Source organism: Chrysochloris asiatica, unplaced genomic scaffold (assembly GCF_000296735.1).
Source record: "Chrysochloris asiatica unplaced genomic scaffold, ChrAsi1.0 scaffold00033, whole genome shotgun sequence".
In the NCBI taxonomy this organism is placed as follows: Eukaryota; Metazoa; Chordata; class Mammalia; order Afrosoricida; family Chrysochloridae; genus Chrysochloris; species Chrysochloris asiatica.
The window spans coordinates 1,685,905-1,699,203 of NW_006408551.1; the positions used below are offsets into that span (position 1 = coordinate 1,685,905).

The 13,299-nt window shown below is 37.4% G+C and overlaps 1 protein-coding gene across 1 annotated transcript in view; it reads right to left on the bottom strand.

Moving 5' to 3' along the window:
- The window catches only part of SARNP (SAP domain containing ribonucleoprotein), an 82,364-nt gene that overhangs the window by 53,571 nt on the left and 15,494 nt on the right, over positions 1–13,299 (bottom strand). Inside the window, exons 5-10 of the mRNA XM_006859588.1 lie at positions 12,407–12,506; positions 7,946–7,992; positions 7,697–7,764; positions 3,768–3,819; positions 2,903–2,976; positions 2,469–2,497 (exon numbers count right to left, since the gene is read on the bottom strand). Coding sequence (XP_006859650.1) covers positions 2,469–2,497; positions 2,903–2,976; positions 3,768–3,819; positions 7,697–7,764; positions 7,946–7,992; positions 12,407–12,506 — 370 coding nt within the window. The remainder of the gene's footprint in view (positions 1–2,468; positions 2,498–2,902; positions 2,977–3,767; positions 3,820–7,696; positions 7,765–7,945; positions 7,993–12,406; positions 12,507–13,299) is intronic.

Here is a 13,299-nt window from a genome sequence, read left to right on the forward strand (position 1 = left end):
GTGACAACAATCAATTCATATCTATAGATAATTACACTGAACATAAATGAATTAAATGCACAAGTCAAAAGACAGAGTAGCAGAATGGATACCAACTTTGGTACATACATACACTGGAATACTACTCACCAATGAAAAATAATGCCGAAGCTGTGAAATACCTCATCACATGGATAAACTTGGAGGGCATTATGCTGAGTGAAACCAATCAATTACAAAAGAACAAATATTGTATGAGACCACTGTGGTAAAGTTAAGAAAAGGTTTTCTTGCTAAAAGAAACATTCTATGATGGTTACCAGACTCCTGGTGTGGTACTGTAGGAACAGCACTGGAATGAGAACCACAAGGTTGACAGTTAAAACCCACCAGCTGCTTTTTGGAAACTCTGTACAGAGTCTCCATGAGTCAGAACTGATTCAATGCCACTCAACAACAATGATGGTTACCACGAGTGGGAGGGAAGGGAAAACTGTTCATTGGGTTGAGGGGTAGGCACATGTTAACTGGGGTGATGGGGAAGACAATATATAAGATTAAGGTTGACACAGGAAAATGAACAAAAAATGACACAGGAAAAATGAAAGACACAGATAGGACTGCAAGAGTTAAAGTGTTAACTGTTAACTTGATGATACATGCAAACGATTGCAACCATTATAATGACACAAAGTGTATGGTTTGTTGAATATGGGACTGATGATCTGTTCTGTAAACCATTCAATTCACAATAAAAAGGTTTTTAAAAGGATTATGTTCTTAATATTTTTCCTATCTATATATGCAATTTTTACTATTAAAATAGAAAAACATTGTTTATATAAATTTATAACTTATTTTTATCACTTAGTATTTTTCTGACAAATAGTTTACATGGGAGAACATAGTTTTACATTCACCCTATTGTATATCGTTTCATTGCTGTGGCTACAATCCCCTCCATGCATCACCAACCAACCAAAGGGTGTACCCTACAAGTCTGCCCCCCCCACCCACCCCCACCCAGTCATCAGCACACAGCCGCTCTCCCTCTCTGTGTCTAAAATCTCCAGCTGCTCCATCTCTGGCGTCACTGCTTCTCTGGGTAGGATTCTGCTCTCAGTTCTTCTCCCTTGGTGGTCCCAGGGACATCCACTCCTAGACTACAAAGTTAATCACTCCCCTCCTTGCTATAAAACGTCTACCTTTACATTTCCAACCCTAACATCAGTCCTGAGACCTATCTGTATTTCATCAGCCCCGCCCAGACAGATTGGATACTACTCACTGGAGATTCTACCTTCCCCTACGCCCTTTGGATCTAGGTTCCCTCTTGAAAGCTTGTAAGCCAGTCACTTCTTGCTTTTGTAGCCCCCCCGCCCCATTTTGGGTAGCCAATGTCCAAATTGCCCATCCCTGTCTACTCTGTGTATGGAGGGGGTGGGAATGAGCCTTGCTCTAAAGATTTATTCCATCTTTTGAGCTACTGCATCCATAGGTGTAGGTCAAGTTCATCAAATTGTATCAGATTACTCTTTTTTTTCCCCTCTTCTTCTAGTTGATCTCTGATCATCCAGTCATTGAAGCCAGGTCAAGTTACTGCATAGGTTTAAATTATGATCACTATAAACAATGCTGCGATAACCCTTCTGACAAAGTCTTTAAGCATACCCAATAGGCTAAGTGCTAGACTAGGTAAGAGATTAGTTTCAAAGGAGCAGCTGGTGGGTTTGAATCACTGACCTTGTGGTAAGCAGTCCAATGCTTATCCTATAGCACCACACCAGAACTCTATTAATTAATAATGGTTAAAACCAAAAGCCCACTGACATCTAGTTGATTCAGACTCATAGCAACCCTAAGTAGGGTTTCTGAGGATATAAATCGTTACAAGACAAGAAAGCCTCATTTTTCTACCATGGAGCAGTTGGTGAATTCAAACAGCTGACCCAGTGATTAGCAGTCCAACAAGTAACTCACTATGCCACTAAGCCTCCTTTAACACTGGTTGATGATGTTGTTATGTGCCATAAAGCCAGTTCCGAATCATATGGACTCCATATAGGTTTTCAGAGGCTGTAAGAAAGCAGTAAGTCTTATCTTCTTCCCAAGGAGTGGCTGGTGGGTTCAAACTGCCAACCCTGTAGTTCACAGTGCAGCGTTTATCCTACAGAGGCACTGCGCTCCTCCTTAACACTGGTTAGGTATACAGAAATTACACACTGATTTGAGAAACCAGAATAAATAATCAAGAAAGGTACTAGGAACGTCTCTGAAGATGTCCAAAAAAAACGAAAGACAAATGTTGGTACTTCCCCCTGTCCTTAACTTCAGTACCTTCTCTTGTTTGCCCAGAAAAGAATTGAAGGAATAACCTCTTAAGGTCTTCTAAAGCTAACAAATTCACTCAAATTGGGAGAAATGAAATCTGTTGTTCCAGAAAGGGAAGAATATAAAGGTAACTTTCTCAAAAGTCTCCATACTCATACCTTTTGTTGAAACTGAAGAAATGCCAAACCTATAGAAAGAAAAACATGTTAAATTTTAGGAAGTTGTTCACATTTCTGGTTGTTTGTCTCCGTGTCAAGTGTACATATGGCACGTCTCGCTTGTGATCTCAAGCTTTGCAATCATTAGCTAATTCTAACAACCCCATGAAAAAGTTTCAGGCTACTCCTCACAAGTCTAAAGAATACGCTGAAAGGAAATCTTATCAAACTTAGAAGTACAAGTCAGTTTGTGATTTTTGCCATTACAAAAACCCTGTTTGATAACATAAGCCAATCTATAGCCACTGTATCCAAATTAGATGTTCTGAATTGGTCCAAGAAATCATTAATTTATTTTCAGCAAGGTCTCTATTCTACTTAAAATCAATAATTATACACAACTACGTCAGGTCCAAAATGCTGGAGTCACTCACCTAGCTGCCCGGGCAGCTTTCTTACTCTCCAAGCTCACAGGTACATTGAATCGTTCAGCTCTCTTCTGCATTCTCTAAGTGATAACGGATAAGAGGGAAAAAGAAAAACTGAATTTCTGGTTTGCTTCTTTTGTAAGAGAAAAGTTGGTTAGAAATGGGTGTCTTTAAAAATAAAGTCCACATTCTACACAAACCAAAAGCTGTTTTGGTTGACCTTTGAAAAGGAATCAAAGGAACAAGTTGGTTCCAACACAGTAGTTCAGAAATGCTGCAGTGTTGTCCTATGCCATTGTAAAAGGGTTTAATAATTTCCTACTTTATGGGTAAAAATCCGAAGACAAGATCTCAACTAGAACCTAGTTTCAGAGATCTTGGGCACAGAGAAATTTCAACCTCATCCGTTAGTGACTAGCAATTTTCAGAATAATATCTTGTTACTTTCATCTCTTCTAAAATCCAATCTTTCCTAATCCTAATAATAGGATTGCAAACATTTTAGAAAAACATACCATTAAAACTATAATGTTACCTATAAAAAAGACTACGTTAGCATTGCGGGTTAATATGCTGGACTACAAGGTCCATTTGAACTATAAGGTCAGCGGTTCAAGGTCACCAGTCGCTCCCCCAAAACCCTTTACAACGTCGCTAGGAGTCAGAATCGACTCACCAGTACTTAACAACAGCCCTAATATTTTAATGTAGTTGGTAGAGAAATATATCAGCACTAAAACCTAACAATATTAGCTTTCTGTCTACGAGAAAAACATTTTAAATAATGATGCAAATAGAATGAAGTGTTAAGAAACACAAAGATAAATGTAGAGATGGTCCATCTAATAAGGGGAAGAAATATAATACCCACCTCAGTCTGTGGTAATTCAGATGTAATTTTTACCACTTTCTTTTCTGCTGTCCTGAAAAAATAAAAAAAAAACTTTTTTCTTACAAACACCAAAATCTTAAGAATTCACCTAAATCATGTCCACTGCCCCATAACTTTCCACCAACCCTTAACTTAAAAAACAAAACAAAACATGAATCCCATTAGAACTTTGGTTCTTTGAATTGTGATCTATTAACAAGAGTTCAAATACTGTCACTACTTTAACAACTATGAAATCAGGAAAGGAATCTGATTAAATATATTGGGCTAAAGGAAAACACTCAAAGGGTACCATAATCCATTTCATTTACAAATTTTAAATTTACTTCTGGATTAAGGTCTACTTCTCCAACCTGCATTTAAATACTAGCTCTCAATTTTCATCACAACATTTAGTGAGTGTGTTATAGGTCCTGGTTTCCCTCTTTTATAAATCCCTATTTCCCTACATGGCTTGTAGCTCCAGCTGGAACCAAGTGGAACAAATAAAAATGGGGGTGGGAAAAAAAAAGGCCAAGAAGAGTTTGAGTTAGGAAAACACAGTAAGTTCCTGGTCAAAAGGTTTAAGAGAAAACAAAAGGAGGGGGACCACAGGGGCGGGAGACAAAGTTCGGAAGTATCCAGGATAAACGGAAAGGCATTAACCCTCCACCAAACAACTCCCATAAAACCACAGGTCATAACCAGTCTCATTAAGGTCCCTCATTTAGAAACATGGGCAGCTTTTGTTCCAGTATCCAGGACACTTTTCCCATTTGATGCCCTGAAAGGTAGTAATGGTTTAATGACATTTTCAGCGGAAGCTATTCTGGAACAGGAACTTACTCTCTCCTCCATCCTTTTGTTGGAGGTCCCTGGACTGAAAGACAAGTAATGGGTGCCCCCTGCTGACCATAACTAAGTTCTACAATATTTAAATGCCTTGGCTTGGTGGGAGTGATAGGGGACTCAAACTAGAAACAGAGGTGTTATTTCTAGACAATCTCAGGTCAATGCTGAAGAAAGGGACTCTCCTTCTGAATATCCAAAGGACCTAAAATTTACCCTGAATACTTGGACTTAGTTCAATAAATTTCTAAATTCTTCCCATTTCCTGGCCATTCTTCCCTCTCCCAGGCCTCCCCATCCTGGTTCAGGCAGGAAAGTCCAAATAAGCTTATTGTTTTACTTGAAGTCCAATGCCATTAAGAGATCAGTGCTCTCCAACTCCAGGTTAATGACTTCCTCCACATTATCATCCTGAAACACAATCACTGCCATTTATCTCACAGCAGAAAGGGAATCTGAAAGGATGCTTCCTTCCACTCTATTCCAATTCCCTTATGGACAAATAAACTCAAGCAATAAAACATATGAATTCTGGAACTCTTAGGAAATTTTCACTGTTCACTGATAAATCTGCCTCTCCTACATAAAACACTCTCTGAACTATAGAGACCCAGAACATTTCTGTAACATACTTTAGTCTAAACATAACTCTCCCTTACTTTACTCTAACACTTCCAACTTCCTTTCCTGTTTTGGACTTTATTTATAAAATTAAAGCCCTTGAAGAAACAAATTACACACATTTTGTATATTCAAACATTAATGACCATCTAACAAAATTTGTAATGAAACACTACCTTTAACCCACACAAGTCAGTATCATTATTAACTTGATCTTCCTTCTTGTCCAGAAGTTCCCAAAATATTTGAAAGCTATTCCACTAAATCACTGTATTAAGAAACTGCATCTAATAATAATAAACCTCACAGCACATAACAACAACATCATCATGGGAAGATAAGGAGCTCTGGTAGCACAGTGGTTACGAGTCGAGCTGCTAACCTTAAAGTTAGCAATTCGAAACTACCAGCTATTCCATGGGAGAAAGATGATGCTTTCTGCTCCTGTAAAGATTTGGAAACCCTATACAAGATCACTATGAGTTGGAACTGACTCCACAGAACACAACCTCCACTAACAATGGGAAGATAAATTGGCTTTAGAAATCAACAATATTTGGCATACTCTATTAAAATGTAAAATGTACAACCTCTGTGACCCAGCAAATCTACAGCTAGGAATTCATTTCATGGACATACTTATATATAAATATAAAAATATTTGGACAAAGACATATAGAACTGCAAATTTTTTTTTATTATGGATATTCTAAATATCCATATAGCTAAACAAATAATTGCTCACCCATAAAATGGAATACCATTAGTTGCTAGAAAGAAAAAGCTTCTAAGTAGATTAAGTATTAAATCTGGGTAGTGACAGGCACTTGAAGGGGAATGGATCTATTATACTATTCTTGTGACTTTTGCATATAATCACAATTTTTCATAATAACAAGCTAACAATAGATCTATCAGTTACTAGGATAATTATTAGTATTTCATAGGGCTAATGTGGAAGATTAAAGGAGAATACATGTTAAAACCTTAGAACCATGTCTAGCATAGAAATAACATTTAAATAAGACTTCATTATTATTAATATCATGGTTATGATATAAAAAGATCTCTATAAAAAATCAAGACCGTATGTACAGTGTGTATATGTGTATGTATGAGGGAGCTTTAAAATGGAAAATTGGAATTAAAAAATGGAATTTTTCTATGAACTTTTTGAAGTTCCCTCATATATATGTGTGTATACACTCCCCCGCCCCATCACCACCATATATAAAGTATTTCAGAATACGCTAAAAACCTCTGGGAAGTTAGACAAAAACAGGAGCAAGGGGTACTGATTTTTCTATTAATATACACTCCTCTATGTACATATGGTTTGGTGCTATGGGTTAATCCACTGGACTGCAAAGTTGGTTTGAACTGCAAGATCAGCTGTTCAAGCTCACCAGCCACTGCTCGGAACCCTATACAGGGTCACTATGGGTTGGAACCAACTCAATGGCACTTAACAATTATGTACAAAAAGTTCATGGATAAACAATGAAAAGATAATGGAATTTTTCCATGAAGTTTTTGATGTCCCCTCATATACTATCTTTTATAATTAAATGAATTAACTATAAACAGCTGTGAGGAACAAAAATTTAAAAGGGATTCAATTGTTTTAATGTTGCTGTTAAGTGCCAACGAGTCAGTTGCAACCAATAGCAACCGTGTGTCGAGTTTCTGAGGAGCAGCTGGTAAGCTTAAACTGCCAACCTTGCAGTTCAAACAGCTATGCAGTCTGACATATTAACCCACAGTGCCACACCAGGAGTATAAATTGGCCAGACACTTGTAGAAAGTGCCCTAAATAAAAGGTGTTTATGATTCAACTTGTTTGAGTGGTGGTGGTAGTTATGTGCCGAGGAGTCAGTTCCGACACATAGTGACTCTGTAAGGTTTCTAAGGCTGTAAATCTTTACCGGAGCAGAAAGCCTCATCTTTCTCCCACAGAACAGCTGGTAGTTTCGAATTGCTGATCTTTAGATTAGTAGCCCGACTCATAACCACTACACTACCATGGCTCCTAAACTTGTTTGAATAGTTTAAATAAATTGTAGACAACTTTTCAATTCAGTACTTTCCTCCCCTCCTCCAATGTAAATCAAAAAGCAAGGGCATAGTGGCACTTGCAAGACAATCTCTGACCAACACTGTCTTCCCTTTCAAAACTCCTAACATACAGTTTTACGCTTCTTTGGATAACATTTATCTATTATGGTGATCCTACAAAAGAACAACAAAAGTTAGGAAAACTAAATTTGTGTTTGGGCTTGAAGTATCATTTGGTTGAAATTACCTACTACATAATTCAGAGACAGTCTGGGAACATATACTCAACGAAACAGACTCTAATAAAAATTTGTGAGCTAATCAGAAATGAAAAGATACTGAAATACCAAATTTAGCAAAACCAGAACTGTTTTCTACTAAGATGATAAAAAAGGGATAGTTACACATCAACAGTTTTTTCAGGGGGTTCTTCCTCTTTGACAGGTAGTTCTATGGGCTTTGGTTCTTCTTCCTAAAATCAAATGAAAAAAGATAGTTAACACAAACCAAGTTTCTCAGGACTTTCACTCCATTTTTATACTCCTTTAATGAGTTAGCATCTACGTTCTCTAACAAATGATGTTAATTTAAGCAATGTGGCCAAGGTAATGGTATATTCCAGGTCAATGACTAACTTTATCTCTCTAACTCACCTCTGTTTCATCTCCCAGTACATCTTCTTCATTTGCCTCCTCTTCAGCTAAAGAATATGAAAACATTCAGGTCACAGTATTTAGGTTAAACTTACAATCATTTGTTTTCTTAAAAAATAAAATTCACTAACAAAGGCAGACTGATCCTCATATAAAATTTATTACCTAAGGAGAAGGTAGTAACTCTATCTCTACCTAACATTAAAACAAAGTTAAGCTCCAGTGGGAGTCCTGATGTGGTTGGTGCTGTGGGTTAATATGCTGGATTTCAAGGTTGGTTTAAACTTCAAGGTTGGCGGTTCAAGCTCACCAGTTGCTCCTCGAAAACCCTACACAGGGTCGCTGTGACCTAGAACCAACTCTACAGCACTTAAAAAACAACAACAAGCTCCTCTGGAATGACAAACTAAATGTGCTCAAGTGAAACTACAAGGTTAATATAAGACAATGAGAGAGATTTTACTATAGGATATGCAATGGACTGCTAACCACAAGTTGGCAGTTCAAACCCACCAGCTATTCCTCAAAACTCCTACACACGGTCACTATGAGTTAGAACTGACTCTGTGGTACTTAACAACAACATATATGAAGGACACCATAGATGAAGTTAAAAGAGATGCAACAGGAAAGATGATGCTGTCTTTGAGTGCCACTGAGTCAATTCCGACTCACAGTAACCCTGTGTATTTGGTTTCCAAGCAGAAGTTGGCAGGTTTGAACCACCAGCCTTGAGGTGGGCAGCCCAGTGTTTATCCTACAGCACCACACCAGGACTCCACAAAAGAGAAGATAATGTGTTAAACCAACAAGGGGATATGTTTTGTTGTTGTTAAATGCCATAAGAGTTGGTTCCAACTTATAGCAACCTTGGAATAGGCACTAAAATATAAAAGGCCTGTAAGCAAAAGAGAATGATGGTAAATACCAACAGGAAAACTAGCAAAACAGAAGATCTGGATAGCCATTAATATAAGAAATGCTTAAACATATTATTGTTGTTGTTAAATGTCGTGGATTTGGTTCCGACCCATAGCAACCCTGTATAGGATTTCCAATGAGCAGCTTATGAGCATGAACTGTCGACTTTGTGGTTCAATCTGACTTTGTAGTCCAGTGCATTAACTACAGTAACCACACCAGGACTCCTTCTTAATTAAATCAAAATTAATCCCTTAATTTAAATTACAATTAATTAAATTAAAGCAATGAAGAGATTAGCAAAAGTTAGGAAATCTGAAAGGCCAAGGCCAAGTTTAGGTTTGTGGAAATATAAGATCACTGATGCACTGTTGATGAGAGTGCAGACTGACACAGGAATTCTGGAAAACAATTTGGCATATTAAGTACACATTTACAAATCTATATTTATATTACCTAGTGGTCCCATTTCTAGGTATATACCCCAGAAAGATTTTCACACAGGAACGTAAGGGGATATAAAAGTAGTACTTTATCCCAATATTACTTGTAGCAGTAGGGACTTAGAGCAATGAAAGTATTTGCTACCAGGTGAATTAAGTAAAAATGTGATGGCTGTACATCATAGAATATGAAACAGGAACTGGAATCTATAGATGATTACCAGCTAGCCACATGCCACAAGGATACATCTTTAAAAACCACAGTATTTGTGTAAAAAGAAATAAAACGACTATTTTATTTATACCATAAATGTGCAAAGATCTGGAGTCAGAAAACCAAAAGGGAATATAACACACTCAGCATTTCTCAAGTTGGGGGAACTGAAGAAAAAAATTCAAGCCTCGACTTTGGTTATTGAAGGATTCTCTGGGCAAATTATTGAATGATGCAGAAAGCATCAAAGGAAGATGAAAGGAATACAGAGTCACTGTACCAAAAGGACATGGCTGATGTTCAACCATTTCAAGAGGTAGCATATGATCAAGAGCCAATGATATTGAAGGAAGAAGTCCAAGATGCATTGAAGCAACTGGCATAGAGCAAGGCACCAGGAATTGATGGAATAAAAATTGAAATCTTTTAAGAAAGTGAGGCGGCACAGAAGGCACTCACTCATCTATGCCAAGAAATCTGGAAGACAACTATCTGGCCAACTGATTGGAAAAGATCCATATTTGTGCCCATTCCAGAGAGATGACCCAATGGAATACAGAAATCATCAGACAATCTCTTTGATATCCCACGCAAGTGAAGTTTTACTAAAGGTAATACAGAAAACGGTTGCAAGCATAACATTGACAGAGAACTTCTAGAGGTTAAAGTCAGATTCAGAAGAGGCTGTAGAAAGAGGAATATCATTGCTGATCTCCAATGGATCTTGGCTGAAAGCAGAGAATATCAGAAAGATGTTTACCTGTGCTTTATTGATTACATAAAGGCTTTCGATTGTGTGGATCATGACAAGCTATGGACAACATTGCAAAGCATGAATATTCCAGAACACTTAACTGTGCTCATGAGGAATCTGTACCAAGAGGCAGTTTTCGAACAGAACATGGGAATACCAAATGGTTTAAAATTATGAAAGGTATGCGACAGGGTTGTATTCTTTCACCATACTTATTCAACCTGTATGCTGAGCAAATAATCCAAAAAGCTGGGTTAGATGAAGAAAAACATGGGATCAGGATTAGAGGAAAACTCATTAACAACCTGTACTACGTAGATGATACACTTTTGCTTGCTGAAAGTGAAGAGGACTTAAAATACCTGTTGATGAAGATCAGACCACAGCATTCAGCATAGACTGCACCTCAATGTAAAAAAAATACAAAAGTCCTCACCACTGGATCAATAAACAACATTCTTATCAACGGAGAAAAGATTGAAGTTGTCAAGAACTTCATTCTTCTTGGATCAACCATCAACACTCGTGGAAGCAGCAGTCAAGAAATCAAATGACATATTGCATTAGGCAAATCTGATGTACAAGATCTTTTTTAAGGGTTGAAAAGCAAAGATGTCATCTTGAGGACTAAGGTGCGCCTAACCCAAGCCATGGTATTCTCAATAACCTCATATGCATGCAAAAGCTGGACAGTGAATAGGGAAGACCGCAGAAGAATTGATGCATTTGAGTTATGGTGTTGGAGGAGAATATTCAAAGTGCCATGGGCTACCATAAGAACTAATAGATCTGTGTAGGAAGAAGTGCACCCAGAGTGTTCCTTGGAGGCCAGGATGGCCAAACTTCATCTCTCATACTTTGGACATATTGTCAGGAGGGACCAGTCGCTGAAGAAGGATATCATGTTTGGTAAGGTGGAGGGTCAGAGAAAAAGAGGAAGACCCCCAGCAAGATGGACTGGCCAAGTGGCAGCATCAATGGGCTCAAGCATGGCAACAATAGTGAAGTTGGCCCAGGACTGGGCAGTATTTCATTCTGCTGTGCATAAAGTCGCTATGAGTCAGTACCGACTCGATGCTACCTAACAACAAAAACAACAACATATAAATACAGGGCCCTAGTTTGGCGCTGTAGGATAAGCATTGAACAGCAAGGCCAATCTGAACCACAAGGTGAGCAGCTCAAATATACCAGCTGCCCTCAGAAACCCTATACAGGGTGGCTATGAGTTGGAACCGACTCAGTGGCACTTAACAACAACGAATTTTATACCATTTATATAAATATGGAGTCCTGGCGTGACACCATAGGATAAATACTGCTAACCATGAGATCAGTGGTTCAAATCCAGCAGTTGCTTCTCTAAAACCCTATACAGGGTTGCTATGATGGCACTTAACAGCAAAAATTTATTAAAGTATTGTATACCCCCAATACTACATTGCTTAAAAGGATAAAGATAAAAAACACATACTATAAACTATCACTTAGTTCACAATAAAAACTTAAAAAAAACAAAAACAAAAACCCAAACATGTACCAAACACCTTAGAATGGTTGCCTAAGGTGGGGAGGTCATGAAATGAGGGGTAGGAAAAGGAATAAATACACATACAAAAATTAAAGAGAGGACTTGTACAACATGGGATGACAGTAGGCCAAAAACATTTTGTTTAGTTTAAAGGGCATATTTGGAGAACGTCAGAAGTAGAAGGCAACAGAACTTACCCAGGTTTATGGATTTCAAAGGTCAAGAAGACATTTTTCTCCTAACATATAATAAGGATCAGCCATATATAAACAGTGACTATCCAAAATTATCCAGTAAATTTCTGACACAACAGGAATTAGAACTGAAGTCTCCCAATTCTCAGGCTAACAACAGTTGCTTGCATTACCATGCTACCTTTTAAATAACTTACTAAAATAAAATTACAATGTTAAAAAATTTAGTCATTTACACTGTTTTTTTCTCCCTCCCTCTTTGTACTGTTTTGGATGACTGAGACAGTTTCCTTAATACACTTATATCACCAACAACCTAAATGAAAAGAAGAAAGCTTCAATATAACAAGAGCCTGAAAATTAATCTCCTCACTCACATCACTCCTTGCCTCCACAAAACTTACCATGCTCTTCAAGATATGCCTGGAGCCTGTTGATGAGATCTTGTTTTATTCCCTTGGTCTCCAAACCACGAGCAAGACATTCTTGCTTTAGTTCAGCAAGCTGACAAAAAATAAATAAATAAAGCTTTTTCTTAGTTAAAGAGATAAACCCTAGTGAGTGATAAACGGTAGTCCTCACAAGAAAAAAAAAAATCCCAATCTACTGCCTTTTAACCCCACCAAGTCCCTGGGTCCACGGTATGTAAGAGAACTTTTCTTAACAGATTCAACTAAAATTCTGACCTATTTGTACATCTATCTGTTGTCAAAAATCTTCAGCTATTTTTTAATATTTCTTAGAAACAAAAACATTTTCTCCCTAAAAATTAATTTCAACTAACATTGAAAAAAATCAATCTTCAAGAAGCATGCCCAATTATGTAAAAGCAAAATCTCCTCATCAGCTATTATCCCAGACCCTCTATCACAATCTGCCATATACATGCATACAGGTCTATTCACTGCAGAACCAGAAAAATGTATTAACTAACTTAACACCAATAATGAATCACATGATTAAAGGATCTATGTCAATATGGAAAGAAGTCTTTGATGGCATGACAGTGTTCCATTCAAAATTTTAAAACCAGCACTTGAAAGACAGAAAAGACATGCTTATTAACTTTGCAGAAAATAGGAAGGAAAATTTTTATCTTACAGAAATACTTAAAAAAAAAAAAAAATTCAGGTAGAGCAATTAGCCAAAATGAAGATTTAATTGAGAAGAAACCCATGATTAAAGTCCTGCATTTTACAAGTCATTGTATAAAATCCAGATGAGGGACATCTGGCTCTAAAGTAAAGCCCTTAGAGTTTTAGATGATTACAAGTTATCTAGTGCTATTACTTCAAGT